The sequence below is a fragment of the Stegostoma tigrinum genome, chromosome 9, assembly GCF_030684315.1.
Source record: "Stegostoma tigrinum isolate sSteTig4 chromosome 9, sSteTig4.hap1, whole genome shotgun sequence".
NCBI lineage: Eukaryota > Metazoa > Chordata > Chondrichthyes > Orectolobiformes > Stegostomatidae > Stegostoma > Stegostoma tigrinum.
Window position 1 is genome coordinate 74405377 of NC_081362.1, and position 22639 is coordinate 74428015.

At 39.1% G+C, this 22639-nt stretch overlaps 1 protein-coding gene across 4 annotated transcripts in view; it reads left to right on the plus strand.

Annotated features, from left to right (window-relative positions):
* The window catches only part of LOC125454947 (CAP-Gly domain-containing linker protein 4-like), a 265594-nt gene extending 243287 nt beyond the window's left edge, over positions 1 to 22307 (plus strand). For all 4 annotated transcript variants that reach the window (XM_048536323.2, XM_059648632.1, XM_059648633.1 and 1 more), the window contains one exon: positions 7301 to 22307. In XM_048536323.2, coding sequence (XP_048392280.1) covers positions 7301 to 7619 — 319 coding nt within the window. In that variant the 3' untranslated portion in view covers positions 7620 to 22307. The remainder of the gene's footprint in view (positions 1 to 7300) is intronic.
* Positions 22308 to 22639: the final 332 nt, after the last annotated feature.

Genomic DNA, 22639 nt, shown 5'->3' on the forward strand with positions numbered 1-22639 from the left:
CTCTCCTCTTTTAAGATGCTGCTTAAAATCTACTGTGACAAAGCTTGTCATCCATCCTAACGGTTCCATATGCTCAATGCCATATTTGTTTTATAATATCCCGATGAATTGCTTTGAGATGTTTTACAGTAATAAAGGCACTATACAAATGTGAGTTGTAGTTTAAATGGTGGGATAGATCCTGAATTTTCAGAAAATGTTGTTCGTGATGAACATTTGATGGTGGTCAGATGATTGGCAATCTGACTCCATGCAGTGTCTAATGAGGCTAACATTGTCTGATTTTTCATGAAAAACTTTTTTTTGATGAGAGAGATACTGCCATCTAACAGATGAATGCTAGTGTTGCTATAGTGTATTTTGTAAGTTTTTTTTGACAAAGCCAAATGGTAATGAAACTGCAGTATTATAATACTGGAGAAAATGAAAGGACCTTTAGATGGTGCAATACCTCCAGCTGGGTACAATTTGTTTTATTGGTTTTTTTAATGGAATGGAAAGCTGTGTTGTAGAAATGCCATGATTTTTTTCATTGTGGAGAAAGTAGCAGCTTTATTTCTATAGTCATTCATGAATGAATATTGATCTCATTACTCAGCACTACTTTACAAACAGCAAGCCTGCTGATATTTATCAGAGTTGGTGACAAGACTGTACATGTGGAACTGCATAGTCAAAGTTGTTAGAATGCCGACTATTCACAAAAATAGTAAAGAAAATTCTACAAAAATTTAATTGGAATGATTTGTGAAATGATAAATAGACTGTTCTACTAAAACCTCTCCCCAACCTCATTTACTTTACAATACTGCCAGTAAAGTTTAAAACTGCCATTTGTAACAACTCCACAATGTGACTATTAAATTGTCATCTCAACCTGCACTATTTTAACAGTTTCAGGATCCTTTAATAAGTATAATTAAAAAGTGGAACTGTTAACAGTGCCTTAGCTCCCTGACATTTTAATTTTTTTGGTGTGCCTCTGAAACTGAAAAAGACAGGAAGTAACATGAAGCTAGTTATAGGGTACATTTAATAATATATTTTAATGGAGCTATCTAATGCAAAGCATGCTGGTGGAAAGAATAGCATTTAAGAAATGGACTTAAAATATCGAACTTGGCTGCAAAATTGAGTCCATTTCACCCATGGTGCGCAACACCTCTGCAGAGCTAGTGCCACACACCATTCTGGTGACTTTTGTAATTACTTAGGTACTAGGAATGTGTGGCAGAGATTTGGAGAGTGGAAAGATTTCCGGTGTCAGCATATATTGCTGCTTTGTTCCCAGCTTTGCTGGATTTTGTCTTCATCGGTCCATCTAATGTCCTATCTTAAAATGCACAACTGAACATGCAGCCAGCAGCAGAATGAAACCCCCAACCAGTGCAGATTAATACAATCAGCATCACTCACAGGATAATTGATGCTTAATTTTTGTGGCTCATTTTGAGTTTGTGCAGGGCTTGCTGGTTTACAGTTCGATTATGTTAGCAAATTTGACAAGAAACATACTACATTTGGGAATCATCAAGAAGATTTTCTGGTGCAATGGATAGAATCCCTGCCTCTGAGCCAGAAGCTGTGCGTTCAAGTTTCATCCAGGACTTAATGGCCAGGGAGGGTATTTTCATAATGCAGCCTAAGTTGAGTATCAACCTGCAAATTCTACTGACATATGCCAATGGCAAGTGGTAAGAGCGAAAGGGATTCCTGTCCAACCATGTGATGTAAAGAAATTGGAACGTCAACCATCACTACCAGGCTGCAGGCTACAATTTGTGTCAAAGTTACGTTGTATTCTTTGAGAGACTGGTTACCTTGGGTGGCTGATGTAGATCAGATTGAATTGCAGCATGTTCCAACTGCGGTGTTTTTGGGACCTGCATTGTTCGCCTCACTATGTCAATGACCTGGTGCTATGCATCGGTCCAGCCTTGGGGCATAGAACTCAAGAAGATGAATCATAAAATATTTACGGCACAGAAGAAGACTTTTTGGCATATTGAGCCTGTGTTCACATCAGGATACAAATTTAAGTAGTCGCCCAATCCCCTCCTCTTGTAGCTGTGCAAACTTTTCTCAGTCAGGGGCTTACTGAATTCCCCTTTGAAGGCATTGTTTGACTTCAAGAATTCTGGTCAGATCATTTTCTCAGAATCTAGGGTGCTTTCCACCTTTGGACTACAGTGTTAAGAGGGAGGTAGAGCAGATACAGGAGGACGAGCATGGGGACAAAGCCTCTTAGCAAAAGATCTTATCCACCTAGGACCTTCCAGGAACATTTCTTTTACCTTATCCTGAACCAGGAGCAGTATGCACATTCCCTGTGATTTATGAAAGAGTTGCTGTCAAAACTCTGCCACTTCTGGTAACCAGATCTACAATCTCACAGTAGGACAAGAATGGTACAACCAGTGGCTCAACAATAGTCCTGAGATTCTTCATGCTTGCATCCATCAAAGCTGGAGCAGAGTTCACCATCCATGCTCGTAAAGGATATGATAAATGGCTAGTCATTGTGCTCTCTCTGACTGGAGAAGCAGGTAAAACATGTACATGGCTTTGTTATAGTGGAAATCACCAGGGTAAGACCAACTACACAAAAATTGTTTTGCAAGCACTTCATCTAACTGCTTGCAAAAGTTACCAGTCACTGAATGTGTAGTTGATGTACAACCACGCTCAGCATATCATGCTGTTGAATGACTGTTATCCTGACAGCAATCATGTTTCTTTTATTCTGCAAGCTGTTGGTCCTTCAGGATTTTGACCAACACATGCAAGTGGAGTAAATACCGCGTTCAGCAATTTTAGGGCCTGAGGCCGTGTCCCTACCCTAACCCTCATGCAACGGGCCTTGTTGTCGCATGGGCTGCTATCTCACACAACCCATTGTCAACTACTATTAGCCCTATTAGCAGCTGTTCATTCCAGCAGATTGACCTTTAACCACTCCTCTGTCTGCCCAACAGTTTTTCTCCCTCTTTGGGCTCTATCTCTGCCTATTACTTACTCTCCTCTAGTGTTCACCCCAACCTCTGTATAAATATCAACCTTTTTCTCACTGCCATCAGTTCTAAAGAACTGGACCAGAAACATTAACTCCTGTTTGCCTCCACAGATGCTGAGCTTTTCCAGCAATTTCTGTTTTCATTTTTGTTTCAAAACAGAGGATGCCTATTGGATTACCATGGCTATATGCCTGATGAAAGCAAAGTACTGCAAATGCTGGAGATCAGAAATACGACAGAAAGTTCACACAGAAGGAACGGTGGAATGCATTGAAACGAGAGTATATTGGCACTGAAACGAGTTTCATACTGTCTGCAAGATGGAAATCTTTGATTAAAAAGGGTTGCCAGAAATGTTTTCTACTCCTATCCTTAAGATTCAACAAGAGGAAACGCAAATGATGATAGAGCACATGAGCAGTATATATTAGTTGAGCACATTGATGAATGTTTAATTGATGTAGTTGAAACTGCAGTACAGCTTGATAAAATTGATGACAGACTAGCTGCTAATTCAAGCAGAACATATTTGTTCTTATTGCTTCCCAGAAAGAATCAGTGCCAGTGACAGAGATTCTGCCAAGCAACAAACAATCCTCAAGTAGCACAGCTGAAGAAGTGAACATGTTGGTTTTACCAATAATCCAATAACCATGGGTGAATTAAAACACCCAACGTAATGAACAAGTTGAAGAGTCTACACAATTAAACAACTCTTCAATACTGATTTGTCAATAGTTTGGTAATGCAGGTCAGTTCACACAGATTAATGATTTGATGTGTACAATTCCATGGAAGCCACCATTGAGATATGATGATCAATTTCTATGGATTCAGGACACAATCAAGAAGAAATTGATTGGGGTTGTAGGCATGCTCGCTGAGCCAATGGGTTTGGTTACAAACGTTTTGGCAGCTTGCTAGGTAACATCGTCAGTGCACCTCTGGTGAAATGTCAGTATTCTGTCCTGCTCGTTATTTATATGCCTCAGTTTGCTGGGGTGGTTGGTATTACTTCTGGTTATGTTTCTCAGTAGTTTGTACACAGGATCTAATTCAATGTGTTTGTTGATAGACCTCTGGTTGGAATACCAGGCCACCAGGAATTCTCTGGCATGTCCCTGTTTGGTTGTATGATTATCAATGTGTTGTCCCAGTCAAATTCGTGTCCCTCATTGGCCATGTGCAGTGAGACAAGTGAGAATTGGTTGTGCCTCTTAGTAGCTAGTTGGTGTTCATGTATCGGTATAGTCAATTTTCTTCCGGTTTGGCCTATGTAGTGTTTCTCACAGTCCTTGCATGTTATTTTGTACATTACCCCAGTTTGCTGGTTTTGGGTATGGGATCCTTTACATTAAATCAATAGCTGTCATAGGGTAGCTGTTGGTTTGTGGGTGATTCTGATACCTAGGATATCGCTTCTCAAAAACTTTAAGTAGTCAGTTGGCTCAGAGATTCAGGATACTGCCAAGAGGAAACTGCCTCATTTAGAAATCCAGAAAACTGCAAGAAAGAAACTGCTTGGTTCGGAGTTCCAGGATACTACAAAAAGAAGGTACCTATTTCAACACGTCAGGTGTCCTCTCTTAAAAACATTTCTAAGATTAAAGGCCCTCCTATTCATACAATGGAACAAATGCTTGTTTCAAACAGAAAGATGTCCTTAGCAAAAGAAAACCAAGAGATTAAAAGTCCTCCAGTTTAAGTGGACTTGCAGACCTGTCACTTTGAAGAACAGAATCAAGGTTAACAGTTTCCAATCCAGACAGCGACCAATCTTCCAAGTCCAAAGAGAGAGTATTTTCTAGAGAATAACAGAAGCATCAGTCAAATTAATTTGTGAAGTCAGAGACTTGTATTATGGGGAAAAAAGCTTGATTTGAAATGTCGCATGGGGTCTCCGATTTACAAACATTCGACTTATGAACCCTCATACTTATGAACATGATCCCAAACAGGGGTGTAATTTTAAAGACCCAACATACAAACGTTTTCTGTACTTATGAATAGCTACTTACTCCACATCGTCCTGCGCTAAGTTTCAACTTCTTTACAAATTAACTTGCGAGTGAACTCCATACCAGTACCTATTCACAATCTGGGGACTGCCTATATAAAATGCAACAGTTTGGAAGGGTTCATGCAGGGAACTGTATTAAGCACTGCTCAGTATGTTGATGTCAATTACAATTTGGCAGTTTGGAGTTCGAAAGATTAAGACATAACATTGAAGTCTTCCTGCATCTGTGGAGGAGAAAACAGAGTTTCAGGACCGGTCACCCTTCCTCAGAACCAAGACCCCAAAATGCTAACTCTGTTTTCTCCTCCACAGATGCTGCCAGACCTGCTGAGCTTTTCCAGCAACTTTGTTTTTGTTCCTGATTTACAGCATCCACAGTTCTTTTGGTTCTTATTGAAATCTTCCTCATAGTCTCAATAACAATGTCTATCACATCTGTGCAACTTTACCTTCTTTGCTTTCATACAATAAACAACATCTTATTTAATACAAGAGCCCCTTTCGATTAGACGACCAGATGTTTCTTTCTCTACCACACTGAACCAAGCAGGCTAACTATAACCTCACCAGAAAATGAGAATGGTGGGAGCAGATATATTAGCTGGATCTTGCACCATGATGAGCTTTGGTAGGAATTCATCTTAGAACATTTAACTTGCATGATCTTAAGACTCTGCTAAGGCATGCAGCCACTCAATATTGAGGTGACATGAGGCTTCGTGCCACAAATATTTAAATGAGCAGGCAGTATGAATTGCTGTTTTCAAGTATAGTTTCATTTTTTGTGTGGTAATCCTCAGGTGAGTTTTGCAACTCCAGTTTATACCCTTTTGATTTTGAGCTGAGCCAGGTGGATTAATAGAGATTTTGAAGGTAGAAATGTCAATATGTGATACACAGTGCATGATTTATATATACTTTACTATAATTTATTTCAGAGTTTGGAGTTTGAACTACTAACATGTAGGCTTGGCCTGTGTCTCTGATGGGGTTTAGTTATTAACATCTAAGTATTTCTGTAGCCATTGTGATTTCTTTGAAACAACAGTATGAGAGAGATTGTTCTTGCAAGCTAATGGGAATTTATTTAAACTTGAGATTTTTTATGAGTGAACAAAGTGAGCAGTGTAGTGTATTAGACTTCAACTAGAATGTTCTAAAATGGAATTTTGTCTTGGTTTATTGAAAACACCTGTAGATTGAAAAAAGATAATAAATTGTGAGGCTGGATGAACACAGCAGGCCCAGCAGCATCTCAGGAGCACAAAAGCTGACGTTTCGGGCCTCGACCCTTCATCAGACCTCTCTGATGAAGGGTCTAGGCCCGAAACGTAAGCTTTTGTGCTCCTGAGATGCTGCTGGGCCTGCTGTGTTCATCCAGCCTCACAATTTATTATCTTGGATTCTCCAGCATCTGCAGTTCCCATTATCACTGTAGATTGAAAAAAGCCCATTTGGGTGCAGTTTTGCGCAAGACTTAGCTAAAGTCAGATGTGTCATACGGTTGCTTCCAAAGAAAGGAGGCAGTTTACACCTATTATGAAATTGGTTGCCTCAGTATAAGAAATTTAGTCTGAAATGTCCGGATCAGAAGTGATTGGTTAAAACCCAAAAGTATTATTTGAAGCTGCATGAAGAATCAAAGAAGAAACTATCAGGTTCTGAAGACTGGGGAATTGAAGCTACAGTTAAAGTAAGCCTTCTAGATGTGATAGAGAAGGGAATTCTGTTTGGTGCAGGTACTGTAAAGAAGTACTATTAGATTTAGTGGGATTGTATTTTACCATAAATCTCAAAATCTTTAAACATGTTTCATTAAACAATTTGGTCTCTTCCATTGTTTTCATCATTTTCTTTGTGTAATAAACTTCTGAATATTGCTAAAAGCAAACATGGAGCATTCTGTGCTTGTGTTTCAGTGAAAGGTCACCCCATTAAAAACAAACCAGAAAGCAATTAATGTTTTAAAATTTAAACCACTTTAATTTTTTAAATTTTCCAGCGGATTTGATGAACTTTAATGAAATAGTATCAGTATGTGCAGAGGCAGGACTTATATGCCTATACCTTACAATTTATGTTGTAAGGATATGATTTTATACAAATAAAAACTACTAAAAATCTGAAAAATAAGTTTCAAAAAAAAACCTCTGGAAATGCAGGTCAATTTATGGCTATAAAAAGAGTGGGAGAGGAGTGTTTTGAGTATAGATATTTCATCAGAATGGTGTTCTTTTCTTCTCACAATAATATTTCTTGCTTCCAGGCCAAAAAATGCAACCATGCGACGAAGTTGGAGCAACACAAGTACAGCTGAAGGAAGTGTAAAGTTACAAGAAGGGTCACAGGTACTACTGAGCAGTTCAAGCGAGATGGCAACCATTAAATACATTGGACCTACTGACTTTGCACCAGGCATTTGGCTTGGACTGGAACTGCGTTCACCCAAAGGAAAAAATGATGGTTCTGTTGGAGAGAAGCGTTATTTTACTTGTAAACCAAATTATGGAGTTCTGGTACGGCCCAGTCGGGTCACATACCGAGGGATTAATGGCACCCAGCTCGTAGATGATATTTGTGGGTAAAAGATTTGTTTGCAGTAAGGCAAAGGGAAAATTAATCATACAGAATTTAACAAATGCACTTAAGCTATGAATTTCCTCCACATTGACATCCAGATACATTCATACATGAATTTTGGTGTAAATCACACGTAAAACTACAGTATGCAGAAGAAACCTTGATATCTTACACTTTCCCATCAAAATAGATTTTCAGACCTGCATAAAAAAGTTTTTTTTAAAAATTGCAATATTACTGTTTCTGCATCTTTCCTATTTCCTTTAATGTGGCATTGAAGCCATTAAAAAGCTGAACTACGTTGTACAGTGGCAACATAAACAAAGCTGTCATCTCTTCATCATTTGAGACGAATCTCACTCAATGTATTCTAAAAAGGTTATCTACTCCAAATAGCTCATTCCTAAAAATATATACAATTTTATAAGTTGAAATAGGTGTTCAATCCATCCCACTCATTTTGATCATAAATCTCACTTATATTCCCTTGAAGGTGACCGCTCTGTAAGAAGACAATTTCAAGTATTATTCTACAATTGAGTGGTTGTAAATATTAGGAAAGACTAAAAAGACAGGGGAGCTTTTCTGAGCAAAATAGAGGACTGAGGCGTGGCCTCATAGAATTCTTTCAAGTTATGAAATGATTTTACAGAGTAGACAAGGAGAAGACATTACTGTCTTTTGGGGAGGTCAAAACTTGCAGATCCTGAAAACAAGGTAACCATAAGTTAAGTTCAGAAAAAAAAACTTCTTTATTCAAAGGGAATTTAGAAAGTGGAACTCAATACTGCATGAGGTTGTTGAGGTAACCCATAAAGATGCATTTAGGGGATTGCTATATAAGTATGAGGGAGAAGGATATGTCGATAGTGTTAAATGAACCAGAGTGGGAAAAGCCTTGTGATCAGAGATAATGGGAACTGCAGATGCTGGAGAATCAGAGATAACAAAGTGTGGAGCTGGATGAACACAACAGGCCAAGCAGCATCTTATCAGCACAAAAGCTGACGTTCCGGGCCTAGACCCTTCATCAGAGATCTAGTAAAAGCCTTGTGTTGACATAAACACTAGTATAGACTAGTCAGAGCAAATGGTCTGTTTTTATACTTTATGTTCTGTGTACATTTATGCAATTACAATAAAAAGGCTTTAGCACTGGAAATAATATTGACCATTCAGCCCCTCAAGCATGCTGTGTCATTCTATGAGATCATGACTGATCTGTACCACAACTACATTTACCAGTTTTGTTTCACATTCCTCAATTCCCCTTCCAAACAGAAGCTGTCAGTCTTTTTAAGTGAGGTTTTAGGGTCTAGATTTCTGCTAACGTTCATTTGACCAGGTGCTTCCTGTTCTCACTGCTAATTGGTGTAGTTGTCATTGTATGATAATATGTTTATTGTGGATTCACCCATCAGATGAAGTAATTAGATGGATTTAACATTCCTCCCTGCCTTATTTCAAAATGGAAGTTCACATTAAATCCAGTGGATGACCTCCCTGCCAACTACTGACCTGCTTCTATACCTGCAAGGAATTCATCAGGGGCAGGATTGGTATCGGGTGGCCTGCCAGCAGTGGGCTAATTAAGGCCCTTGAATGGGCAATTAATCGACGGGCATCATCCCATCACCCCATGTTTTAAACATATGATGGAAGAAGTCCAAATCAAATGGCCAGCTGACAGGGTTCCCTTCATTGGCAGGAAGGGAAGTCCTTCTTTAATGGCCACTAGGTCCCTTTGGAAGATCCTCTACACAAGGTCATGCCCACCTCAGGTTCACCTCTCGCCGTTGTCCCTTGAATCCAGCACCACCACCTTCTCCCAAGTAAAGTCCTCTCCTTGGCCCTGCAAGTTTCAATGCATTGCAGTATGTCTCCAGAAGCCCCAAGTGCAGGACCGACTGTAACCACAACGGTACTGCCATCATTTGAGAGATGATTGGCTACTAATTGGCTATTAAGTGGCTGGAGAGCAAAAATTCTCCCTGTAACGTTTTTTGCTGATGTAGCAGGGACCGTGGCACCACACATAATTCAGCCCCTGAGTCTACACTGTTGAATTCTTTTAACATTGTAAAGACTCCTGACAGATCACCTATAAACTTTTGATCATAGGGACCCAGTGGAATGAAGACAAGCTGGGAAACTGGATCCTGAATTAGCTTACTAATAGGCAATAGAGATGGAGGGTTATTTTTGGAATTGGAAGCCCGTGAACAGTGGTATAACACAGGATTGTTGCTGGGACCCTTGCTGTTTGTTGTATGCATTAATGAGTTGGATATGAATGTAGAAGGCATAATTAGCCGATGATAAGAAAATTTGGTGTTGTTGATCGTGATCAGATTAGTCTCAGGTTACAGTCTGACATTGATTAGCTTGTAAATTGGGCAGACCAATGGCAGATGGAATTATGGAATTGTTTAATCCCAATAAGTGTGAGATGATGCAGTTTGGGAGGTCCAATAGGAGAATATATACATACTGAATGGTAGGCACTTAGGAAGCACTGAGGATCGAAGGGACCTTGGTGTGCGAGTCCATAAACCCCCTGAAGGTGTCAGCACAGGTAGACAAGGTGGTGAAGAAAGCGTACAGACTAATTGTCTTCATTAACTGGAATGTAGAATATAGGAGCAAGGAAAACTTGTTACAACTTTACAACTTAAGGAATATTGTGCGCAGCGCTGCTTCCCACACTATCTAGAAGGACACGATTGCACAGCTATGAGGAGAGACTAGATAAACTGGAGTTGTTTTCCTTGGAACAGAGGAGGCTGAGGGGGAATCTGTTGAGGTATTCAAAATGATGAGATGCACAGACAGAATAGTTCATGAAAATCTCTTCCCATGACAGATGTGCCTAAGTCTAGAGGGCATAAGTTTAAGGTGAGGAGCAGGTGATTTAGAGGAAATCTAAGAAAAACCAGAGGGTGCTTGATATGTGGAACATGCTGTCTACGAAAATAGTGGAGGCAGATACTCTCACAACATTTAAGTACTCATCCAGATGCTTATTTAAATACCAGGACATTGTAGGCTATGGACAAAGTATAGATAAATGGAATTAATGTAGTTTGGTGTATGGTGTTTGGCCGAGATGTGGTGGGCTGAAGGGTCTGCTTCTGTACTGTGTGACTCTATGACTGAATCCAAGATGGAACAAGGTTAACAAAGGGAAGTAGACTTCACAATTTAATTATTTAAGGTACGTTACTAATATGGTGAAACTATTATGTTTTATGATCTAAGTCTAAATCGCGTTAGTAATGGAAAAGCTTTTCAGATTGTAGGTTTGATAGGGAGAAACTTGTTGTTTGTGAACAGATTGAGGAAGAGAGGCAACAGATTTAAAATGATTAGCAAAATAAACCAAAGTAATATGAGAAAAAAAACAGTTCATGCAGTAATTTAGCTTAAAGTCTGGAATGCACTATCCAAGAAGATTTAACTAAAACATCCAGAAAGAAATTAAATTGTTATCTGAAAAGGAAGAAATCACAGGCTACCAGGGAGAAGTTGTGAAAGTGGAACTAAATAAGCTTTTCATTCAAGAGCTGGTGAGGTGCGGTGGGCTGAAGGCTGCTTTTTATTGTGTAAAGTTTTGAGATTCTTAACATTCTGCACCTAATAACATGAATAATGGTTAAATAAATTGAGGCAAAGTGAAAAACAAAGTCACCATAGGGCTGCTCTCTCATTAGAGAGAGACAACTGGTGATGCTTTAACCAGAGGGTCACCAGACCTCAGGCAAGGGGAGAAGTTAGGAAGGGAGTCCTTGGTATCCTCAGCCAGTGTGGTGTTGAATTCATACTGTTTCGGCATCACTGTACGTTACAGACTGGCCGTCCAGCCACCTGAGCTAGCCAGCTCCCATAATGAAAAGAAAAATACCCATGTAGACTTATCGTCTCTGGAACCCAAATGGCTTATAATTGCTTTTATTGTTTTATGTCATTTTACACATGTTAGGTTTGACCATATCAAATTTGGAGGACACTTTGGATGTCATTTTACATTAACAAAATAATTGCATTTTGTGGTGTTATTTAGCATGGAAATTTTGTGTTGTGCCCACATTGGAAATTCAAGGCATGCTTAGCTTGCATACAAATGAAAAAGGTCAATGAAAACACAGTGAAAAGTTTCCCAATGCTGATGATATGAATGGCTATGGTTAGTAATTATTCCCAAACATACATATAATGTACACAAACCATTGCACTTTGTTGAAGGTAATACTATTGATCTTACCTAATTGTAAGAGACAACAGTATCCGCTTTATGTATAAAAATATTTGATAACTGATTAAATGAAAGTACCATACACCATCTACTACATAGTGTATGTGAAAGTATTGTAAAACATAAACAAAATGTCATTTCCTAGTTAGGTTTGACAAGATACATTTTGTTCCTTAAACATTTTCAGTCATTTGGTGAATGTGAACACACATAAAACATTTCTTCCTTTCCAACTGCTGATTTACAGCTGTAATATCCTTTCAAAACAAATGCATTTATATGGCTTTTTCAAGGTCAACTAGGCATGGGCAATAATTGCTGTCCCAGCCAGTGAAACCTGCATTTCATTGAATAACAAAAAGGCTAATCCAAGCATATTTGTTTTCACAAGCACCCCCCCCTCCAAAAATACCCCACCATTGTAAAAGCTATTGTAAGGAGAAGTGGTTCAGGTTCAGTGTACGGCAAGACAAAATGTGATGCACTTTGTAAGTTTTTACTGTGTTAGCCACATATAAATATATTTAGATTGTTTTTCAAAGAGGAAGTTGTTATTTTTGAATAAAAATGTTAAATATGTTGTGGTTCATTGTGCTGTTATATTTCATAGCACAATGTAGGCTTCTTAATGGAAAAGTTAAAAAAGTAAAATGCTTATGATGTATAAAAATCTTCTTATCTATTTTTCAAATTAAATCAGCAGCGTAAAAATATTGGAGTAAAAACAAAATGTGGGAAAAACTCAGTTGGCTAGGCAGGTCCTGTGAAGAGAGAAACAATTAATGATTGAGGCTACTGTATTTCCTAATCAACCTTTTCAGATATGTTATTACACCACCTCAGGAGCCGATGTGACTTGAACCTGGGTCTCCTGGCTCAGAAATAGGGACATTACCGTTATACCACAAGATCCCCTATAGTTTGAGGCTAATTATCTCTTGTTGACAATTGTTGTAACCTGATTTAAATTAGCAGTATCACTTTCTGTAAATGTTGAAGAGTTAAAGTCATTACCCCAATTGTTGGGTGAGAAGTGATCTTAAAACTGACTCCCCTATGATGCATTAACTTCGCGTGCTGTTAGTAGTGGCCCCTATGATCATTTTATAAGCAAACAAATCAGCAATAAGATTTCCCAGAGACAATTTTAATCTTCATAGGTAGCATTACTGTGATAGCTGTATAAATATGGATCTTACTGGCTACCTTATCTGATCTTGAACAGGTTTTAATTAGCTTTTAGGAAAGATATTATAATAGTAACCACATCAAAGTTTGTTTTGGTTTTGTATCGAATATGACTCCTCAAGAAGTGTAATTTTTAACTCTAAAGTTTTGACAACCCCTCTCTATTAATGCTGCAGTACCCACTGATTATTTCCAGCACCTCCTGTTTTATTGTACCTGGACTTTCTCCAACACAGCCCTCACCTTCCTGGACGTCTCTGGTTCCATCTCAGGCAACCACCTAGAAACCGATATCCATTTCAAGCCCACCAACTCCCACAGCAACCTAGAATACACCTCCTCTCACCCACCTTGCTGCAAAAATTCCATCCCCTATTCCCAACTCCTTCGCCTCTGTTGCATCTGCTGCCAGGATGAGGCATTCCACTCCCTTACATCTCAGATGTCCTCGTTTTTCAAGGACCACAACTTCCCCCACCACTGTGGTCGAGAACGCCCTTGACAGTGTCTCCCGCATTTCCCGCAACTCATCCCTCACACCCCGACCCTGCAATAATAACCAAAACAGAATTCCCCTCATTCTCATATACCACCCCACCAACCTCCGAATCCAACGCATCATCCTCCGACACGTCCACCGTCTGCAATCCGACCACACCACCAAAGATATTTTTCCATCCCCACCCTTGTCTGCTTTGCGGAGGGACCACTCTCTCTGTGACTCCCTTATCTGCTCCACACTCCTCTCCACACCCAGCACTTTCCCCTGCAACTGCAGGAAGTGCTACACTTGCCCCTATACCTCCTCCCTCACCCCCATCTCAGGCCACAAGAAGACTTTCCATATCAAGCAGATGTTCACCTGCACATCTGCCAATGTGGTATATTGCATTTGCTGTACCGTTGTGGGCCTCCTCTATATTGGCGAAACCAAGTGGAGGCTTGGGGACTGCTTTGCAGAACACCAATGCTGGGTTCGCAATAAACAATTGTACCTCCCAGTCGCGAACCATTTCAACTCCCCCTTCCATTCCTCAAATGACATGTCCATCCTGGGCCTCCTGCAGTGCCACAACGATGCCACCCGAAGGTTGCTGGAACAGCAACTCATATTCTGCTTGGCAATCCTGCAGCCCGACGGTATCAATGTGGACTTCACAAGCTTCAAAATCTCCCCTACTGCATCCCAAAACCAGCCCAGCTGGCCCCCGCCTCCCTAACCTGTTCTTTGTCTCACATAGCCCTTCCTCCCACCTCAAGCTGCACCCCCATTTCCTACCTACTAACCTCATCCCGCCCCCTTGACCTGTCCGTCCTCCCCAGACTGACCTATCCCCTCCCTACCTCCCCACCTACACTCACCTCTACAGGCTGTGTCCCCGCCTCTTTAACTTGTCTGTCTCCTCTACACCTATCTTCTCCTCTATCCATCTTCAATCCGCCTCCCCCTCTCTCCCTATTTATTTCAGAACCTTCTCCCCCTCCCTTTTCTGATGAAGAGTCTAGGAAATGTCAGCTTTTGAGCTCCTAAGGTGCTGCTTGGCCTGCTGTGTTTACCCAGCTCCACACTTTGTTGTCTCTTCCTGTTTTATTGCTGCTTTTAAGAGCAACGTCGTGTTTGTACAATTTTGTGGAAGTTTACAATATCTTTTCCTTCAATTTTGGTAGCAGTTCTCCTCTGCTATTCAATTAGATCATAGCTGATGTAATTATCTTTTGAATTACACATATCAAATAACCCTTGATAACCTTTGGCTCTCTTACCTCACAAGAACTTATCACCACCTCACAAATATTCAATGACCTGCTGAGGCAGAGAATTCCAATAGTACATAATTCTCATCTCTTTCCTAAAAGGACAAGCGCTTGTAAACAGTGCCTCCTTGTTCTAGGCTCAGCCCCAAGGAAAAACATACTTTCCATATCCACCTTGTCAAGACTGTTTACCCTTATACATTTCAATCCAGTCTCTCTTTAGTCTTCTAAATTTCAGTTGAAACAAGCCCATCCTGTATAACCTATCCTCATAAGACAACCCACTTATTCCAGGTATCAATCTAGTAAACCTCCTCTGAACTATCTCCAGTGCATTAACATTTTATCTTCAAGAAGGAGACCAAAACCGCACATGGTATTCAAGATACAACGTCACCAATGCTTTAAGTGCAACATCCTAACTTTTATATTCAATCCCTCTTGTTATAATAATAAAATTTCTACAGTTTATTTAATTATATCCTGTACCTGCTTACTAACTTCTTGTGACTTATGTACTGGGACACATGGGTTCCTTTGCATCTCAGAATTTTACAACTAATGAGTCTGACGCTCTCTCCACGGACGACATCAAAAATCCTGTTTTCTGCCTTCCTTCTTTCTCGAATTGAAGAGTTACATTTACTACTTTATAGTTGGATGGAACCTTTCCAGAAACTAGCAAATTTTGGAAAACTGAAGCCAACGCACCTATTATCTCACTAGGCACCTTTTTGAATATCCTAGGATGAAGTCCATCAAAACCCAGGGACTTGTCAGCCTGTAGCTTCATCTGTTTGTTCAGTAACACTTTGCTAATGATCATAATTTCACCAGATCAGTGGTAGCAAACCTGCTTCACACATGTGTCAGGAGAACAACTTCATTTTAAACTATTAGCCTGATACATGGAAATGATTATTTGTCATCTCTACTTTCCATATTATGATCATTCATTTCTAAATTGCAGAAGTACTACAACTACTGCACTGATAGTATCGAACTAGTGTAAATATATTCACTATATCATTTGCATGTTATCCACTTTTCAATTAAATTAGGAAGGGATATACCAGTGGTGTGTAAGCAGAAAATATTAATTTGGCCCAATGAAATATAAATTAAACCCAACTATGCTCCTGTTTTATGTTCATATGTTTGTTGATGCAGCAATTCATTTGCTATCAAATTAGCAATGAAATATGCTTGTAACACATACTTTCAACTGTTTCCAGAAATGTGTATTTCTTCCATTGCAATTTAGTAGGGAGAATACTAATCAATATGGCTCAGCCTATCAAGGTCAGAAATTTTTAGGTATATAGTAATGGGGTTAACTGCACTTAAACCAATCTCCTATTAAATTAAATCTTAAGAGATAATTTCCTTTCCTCAATGACCCATCTGCAAACATTAATGATTAACACAAATGTTGCTGAAAGACAAGAGGATATATTACAAGAAAGCTCTAGATTCATGGATTGGTGTGTTGATAATATATGAACCAGATAGTACTGATGACATGGAGGTTTATTGGGAAAATTAGTCTCAAATGAACATATCGTTGATTTTGTGAGACAGTAGGGCATATTGTTCGGGCCATGAGCAGATACAAAGAAGAAATGTGTGGCGGGAAATATACATGTGCAGAACGATGAGTTTGGATATAGCCAAGTTTGCATGTCACTATGTTTTTTAAGCTGCTGAGCCGTCAGCATTGGTTAGCTCCTTGTACCAGAACCAGAGAAAGACATGGCAGGAAATTAGACAAAGCATTTCTTTGAGGTCTACTGACAAAGAATGATGAGAACATTTAAGGAAGTGTTGTTACTTAAAGATAAGTGATTACATAGAGGACAGAAGTTGTGTTAACTTGTAAGTAAGTTGGAAGTGGTTGAATAATAGCTTAAGCTGTTCCAAAAGGTTAGCTGTGAAGAAACAGTCTGCTAATTATCAATGGCTTGGATGCAAATTTGGAACTGGAAATTGGTCTTCTGGATCGTTGGGCAACCCTTGCTGACAAAATAAAGAGAGTAATTAATGAGGTGCATTTTACCACTGCAGATCACTATCCCGAGAGGATGTTAGGAAGCATGCTTGAAAGGAGGGGCTGGGGATTGCGCTCAATCCTGAATACAGGACATAAAGATCCTGGAACATGAACTCGGTTGCTGTGGCTGTATATAGCATTATATCTCATTAGTTTCTGACCATGGGTAAATACAGAGAACATATTGCAACTGAACTTACAACTTAATGATCAGCTTCACATTTGGCATATCTAACAATTTACATTTGTTATTTCAATTTATAACATGGCTTGTCTAATTTTCTGCTTCTCCAATAAAACCCCACTTAATATAAATAAGATGTCAAGTGGAGGATGGCCGTGAAATTACAAGCCTTTAACTGTCTTGGAATAGGCTATCTGTGACATCTTTGTTTATGAGAGCATTGATGAGAGTTAAAGCACAATCCTCTCCAAACTACCCAGTTCTTAAATCTTGTCCTTTTTCCAATGATTCACATATAATACTTTTCTGTTGTAAGTTGTATCTTCAGGAGAACATTGTAATATTGTTAAGCCTAACAGAGTAAACTGTCAAGTTTGTGAAAGTGGAAGTATAGCTACACATTTATCCTCAGGTAGGAATGAAAAGTAATGAAAGAGCAAATGCTGATTGGAAAAGAGAAGTGATTTCTGCTGGTTGTCATCAAGAATTAATTGATTACCCTGAACCAAAACTTGAATTCACAAGGGACCTTACACGTTCTGAGGGTGTACCAAGGTGATTTATGACCATTGAAATACTTTTTAAGTGTAGTCACTTACAGTGTACTTTGGGCAAGACAATAACATCATCAACTATTTCTGTTGCTGTGCAGCAGGGGGAAGATAAAGTAGTTGGTTCACTGCTGAACCATTTTTTACCATGCATCTGTGGACATAATGCCAGCTGACAGTGCTGATGATGATGATACTGTCAGCCGAGAAAGAGACAGAGACAAATCGCCCTCCAGAACAAAGTAGTCTGATTATCAGTACCCCACTGTCATCTTCAAGATTCCCTCCCCATATCATTCAATCTCTTTGTCACTGGCACTCAGTAACAGCAGTATGCACCATCTGTGAAATGCCTTGCGGCAATTTGTCAAACCACATTGGACAGCATCGTCCACACCAATGATTTCTATCACCTAGAAGGACATTGGCAGCATACACATAGAAACACCACCTTGGTACAATTACAACATTTAAAAGGTTTCTGGATGGGTATATGAATAGGAAGGGTTGAGTGGGATATGGGCCAAATGTTAGCAAATGGGAGTACATTTACTGAGCATATCTGGTTGGCATGGACAAGTTGGACTGAAGGGTCTCTTTCTATGCTGTATATCTACAACTCCATGACTTCTGCTAGCTGCCACCATACACCAAGCTGAGTTGTAACAATGTTATGGGACAAAGTCCTGGAACTCCCAAAAAGTACTACAGATCAGGCAATCAGAGATGGACAACAATGCTCACAATGCAGAAGAGAAAGGTAACAGTTGAGTACAGTAGTGTCAGCAACTATAAAAGTTGAAAGGATCTTTGTGTAACACACAACACAACATTGCATAGCATCCCTAGTAAAACTGTTACCATTGCTCCAGCCAATTCACCTAAGTCCATTTCTTTTTGGGGTACTTGGAGAGTTATGAGAGTGATAACGCTTTCTATTCTGATAGAATTTGCTTTATTTTATTTTCTCCTCCCCCTAGACACCAAAAATGTCTTTTTTCTTACAGTGGTTGTCCCTTTCTTAGAAACCCTTAACTCCCATTCTTGTTGCAGAAATCATAAATATAGCATTGTTACAAATATGGATCAGCTAAAAAATCATCTTTGATTCGGGATTAACAGTCAGTCCCACAGACAGTCTGAGTGTCTTGCTTTTATCAGGCTACCTTCTATTTGCTTAAAAGATAGCAGAACAACAAGATCTCATTTTGATTTGAAAAGGATACATGTGCCTTTTGCAATATTTCTTCAATTGTTTTGCAAGTGGAGCAGATTAACACTCTACATGAAAAGGCTTAGTTGAATTGTTAAGCCATGTCACTCCACAGTAGGTGAATATATACTGTGGTAATAATCAGATTTGCCTGATCGAATCAATACAGTTTATCTCTGTGAAATAACATGACAATAATGGGCTCATTGTGTAGCATTTGCTTTACTTAAACAGGCAAGCATCTCTGCATTCTATCCCAACAACTCCTAGCCCTCTGGATTCATGGCTTCTGCAAACCTCTAAAGTCTAGCTGTCAATGTAGTGTTCCACGTCCAAAGCCAGGAGCCTTTTCAGATGTCTAACATGCTTCATTTCCAAATGCACACAATCAAAAAGAGATCAAATACTTCCCAACATAATGAGTTTAACATGTTTGTCAGTGAAGCTAACAAAATACTTATTTGTAGTCTATAAGGAAATAATTTCAACGTTAGCACATGTCTCAGATATTTTTATTTCACTGAGGGTAATACAATATTTTGAAATGCTGAGGGTGGAATCTTATAAGGATTTGAGTGATGTGGCCTATGGCAAGAGTTTTAGCAGAATCAAATGAAATTCCTGGTGAGGCTGTGCTTAACATCTTGAGCATCCCACTCTCATTGCTATGTCATCTTTTCTCAATATCGAGCTTGCTGAATATTAATCAGGCAAGTTGTGCCATCAACAAGTCCTTTAACAAACAATAATGTGTCTCAATTGGCAAGTCATCGCTGTCAAGTGAGAAATTTGTCACGCTCACCACCGCCTCCCATGTGCCTTGTCTGAGGCAAATGTCAGGAACTGTGCAGAGCAGCCCTGGACTGTCAGTTCTTGCCTGAGTGCATAGGCGGAAAGGATACCAATGGATCCAGGATATCTGCTGAGTGGTTCAATCCTCCTACAACAGTGCATGGTATGATTGAGCAATGAGGGATGTTATTGGTGGTAGGGTACGGTCGTTAATGAAGTGAGCTTGGTAAAATATGAAGAGAAAACTTGTTTCGTGTCATCGCTGAAGTCCTTCTTAAAAAACACCTGACAAACTCAGATAAAAAATAGATTCAGTTCAGAATAGTTCTTTTAACTTTTCTGTAAATAAAAATTATAAAGAAAAATTAAAATTAATCATGGGTCCCTGTAGGAAGACCCATTGTTACAATACTTCAGGACCAAACCAAAATATGATCATCATGGAACCTGTCGTGCTAAACTTTTCTATTAATTTATTGAGTCAAAGGATTTTGTTTTACAAAAATTGTACAGAGAACAAAGAAAGTTTCCTATTAAAGCAACGTTCTATCTTCCTATGTCTTTACATCAAATCATAGCTGCTACAATGGCTTACCCGTTCTGAACACCTGTTTCACATGGCTGTCAGTCAGAGCAGACCAGAAAGTGGGCTTTAGGCCTAAATTTGATGAGCCATGATCTTATTGAATGGTAGTGAAGGTTTGAAGAGCCATATCACCTACCCCGCTCTTAAGTCCTATGTTCCTATTATATTGGAAGTTTGGAAAGTAGTGTGGCCTTTTCCTTCCTTTAAATATATTGCAATGACACAGCTATTTCTGGAAATAACTACTTGCACTGTGTATAATGATCAGCAGAAATGCTCATAGGTTCTTTATGAATGAATGTCAAGCACGATTGACTTCTACCCATGTTCCTCTTAGTAACTGTGCATGCTACCTGAAAATCACCCTGAATCTCTTATCAATTAAGAATCTATTGCTGTGACTAATAGGTTATTTTAATATGTTGTATGTACATGTATGTGGTGATTTTTGCATTAATTTGTAAACTTGATTTCAAAATTGGTAAATGAGATTGAAATTTTCAAAAGAATGCACAGCTTCTTGATTTCCTAAAGTTATTACCCAGATTACCTTTTTGATCCCAGTTGATGATACTACCAGGCAAGTCAGATCCCTAGATCATTTGAAAAAAAACATGGTTGTCATCACTGAAACAAGAGCACACAATGTTGTAGATTTTCTTTAATGATGGAACAAAAACTTATTGCACAACGAAATGAATTTTAAAAAGAAGCAATCAAAATATAGAACATGATTTGAAAAATCTTAAAATCCACAGAAAAACAAAGTCTTCAACCTATTTGTGAATGCTATCACGTCATTGGTTCACATCTAGAGAAAGTACCCTTGTGCCTCAAATCTTCAAGTTTGACTCAACTGATTCTTCCCTGTTCTTTTCTGTGAACTGTGAAGTCTTCTCTCAAGAGTACCCATAGAACTGAACGCACAGATGTTCTCAGTCTTTCAGTTATTTGCAGATTTCTAACCAAACATTTCTATATCTAGATGTACAAACTCAACTTCTACCCAGGTTACTTATTCCCTTAACTGTCCTATACTTCTTTCAAGCACAGAAAGTACGCTGTGCTTCAGACCCCAGACAAATCTCTTCCAACACAACTCAAAAACCTCCAGCCTCTGGGCTTTTTCTTAGCCAAAATCAAGTCTTGATTATCCTGAACCAAAAATAAGCTAATTTCCCTCAATATTTACATGCCCTATCATAAACCCAACTCACTTCCATTAACAGTCTAGGGGTCCCTAATCTCTGTCACGTTATGGATTAGATCAATGTTCCAGAGCTAGTTATTTTTAAAACCCTTTTAAAAAGTAACCAACAACCATATGCCACTATTTTGCAATCCAAACTCTAAAAAATTATCATACATCTTTGATCATGGTACTCAATGTTATTTATTAACATCATCCCATTTTTGTATAAACTCGGCCATTAAAAGTCTGTTTCCATAATACAATGACCAAGGGCAAGATATTTTTCTTTATTGATCATTTATTCTAGCTGTCAGTTGTTCTGCCCCTCAGTTTGATTTACAATACATCAAACTTTCCAACAATTTTGGATATATGTTGTTTTACAAAATATTTCCATTGTGGTAATTCTTGCATTCTGTCGAAGGTGGCATGTTGTAAGACACAATAAACTGATTAGCACCTGAACATAGAACATAGAACAGTACAGCACAGAACAGGCCCTTCAACCCACGATGTTGTGGCGACCATTGATCCTCATGTATGCACCCTCAAATTTCTGTGACCATTTCTGAAAGTGGTCACAATTCACATTGTGTGCAGTCAAGTAATGCAGCAAAAGAGAGCAGCCTGAAAGTTGTCTTAACTCAGTTCTCAGTACATATCATCATGAACTGTGGCTCTACTCAAGCTGATCTTGTCAGAAGCTGATCAGTTTTGGTTGGATCAAATGTCGGCCAAGTCACTAAGGTGCTTTTGGTGCTCTCTGTTCCAAATTAAACCATTACTTTTCTAAAATAACTGGTCCTTTTAATGCCTGAAGTCGTGCTTGTGAAAGTAATCTGAGTTTGCAGCAATGTAGGTTCATCTTGTTTTAAAGATAGTGGGGACTGCAGATGCTGGAGATTCCAAGATAATAAAATGTGAGGCTGGATGAACACAGCAGGCCCAGCAGCATCTCAGGAGCACAAAAGCTGACGTTTCGGGCCTAGATGAAGGGTCTAGGCCCGAAACGTCAGCTTTTGTGCTCCTGAGATGCTGCTTGGCCTGCTGTGTTCATCCAGCCTCACATTTTATCATCTTGTTTTAACTTGTTTTTGATCTGGTCCGGTAAAAAGTTCAGAGTTGCACATATTTCATGTGACCACAATTAGCATGTAAAAATGGCTCAGTAAATACAACAGCAAATCAGTGGAAATTTGTCATTGTTACTCCCATTTTATACTTGCAGGTGAAATAGGAAAGCAGAGTAGTGATACCATGTA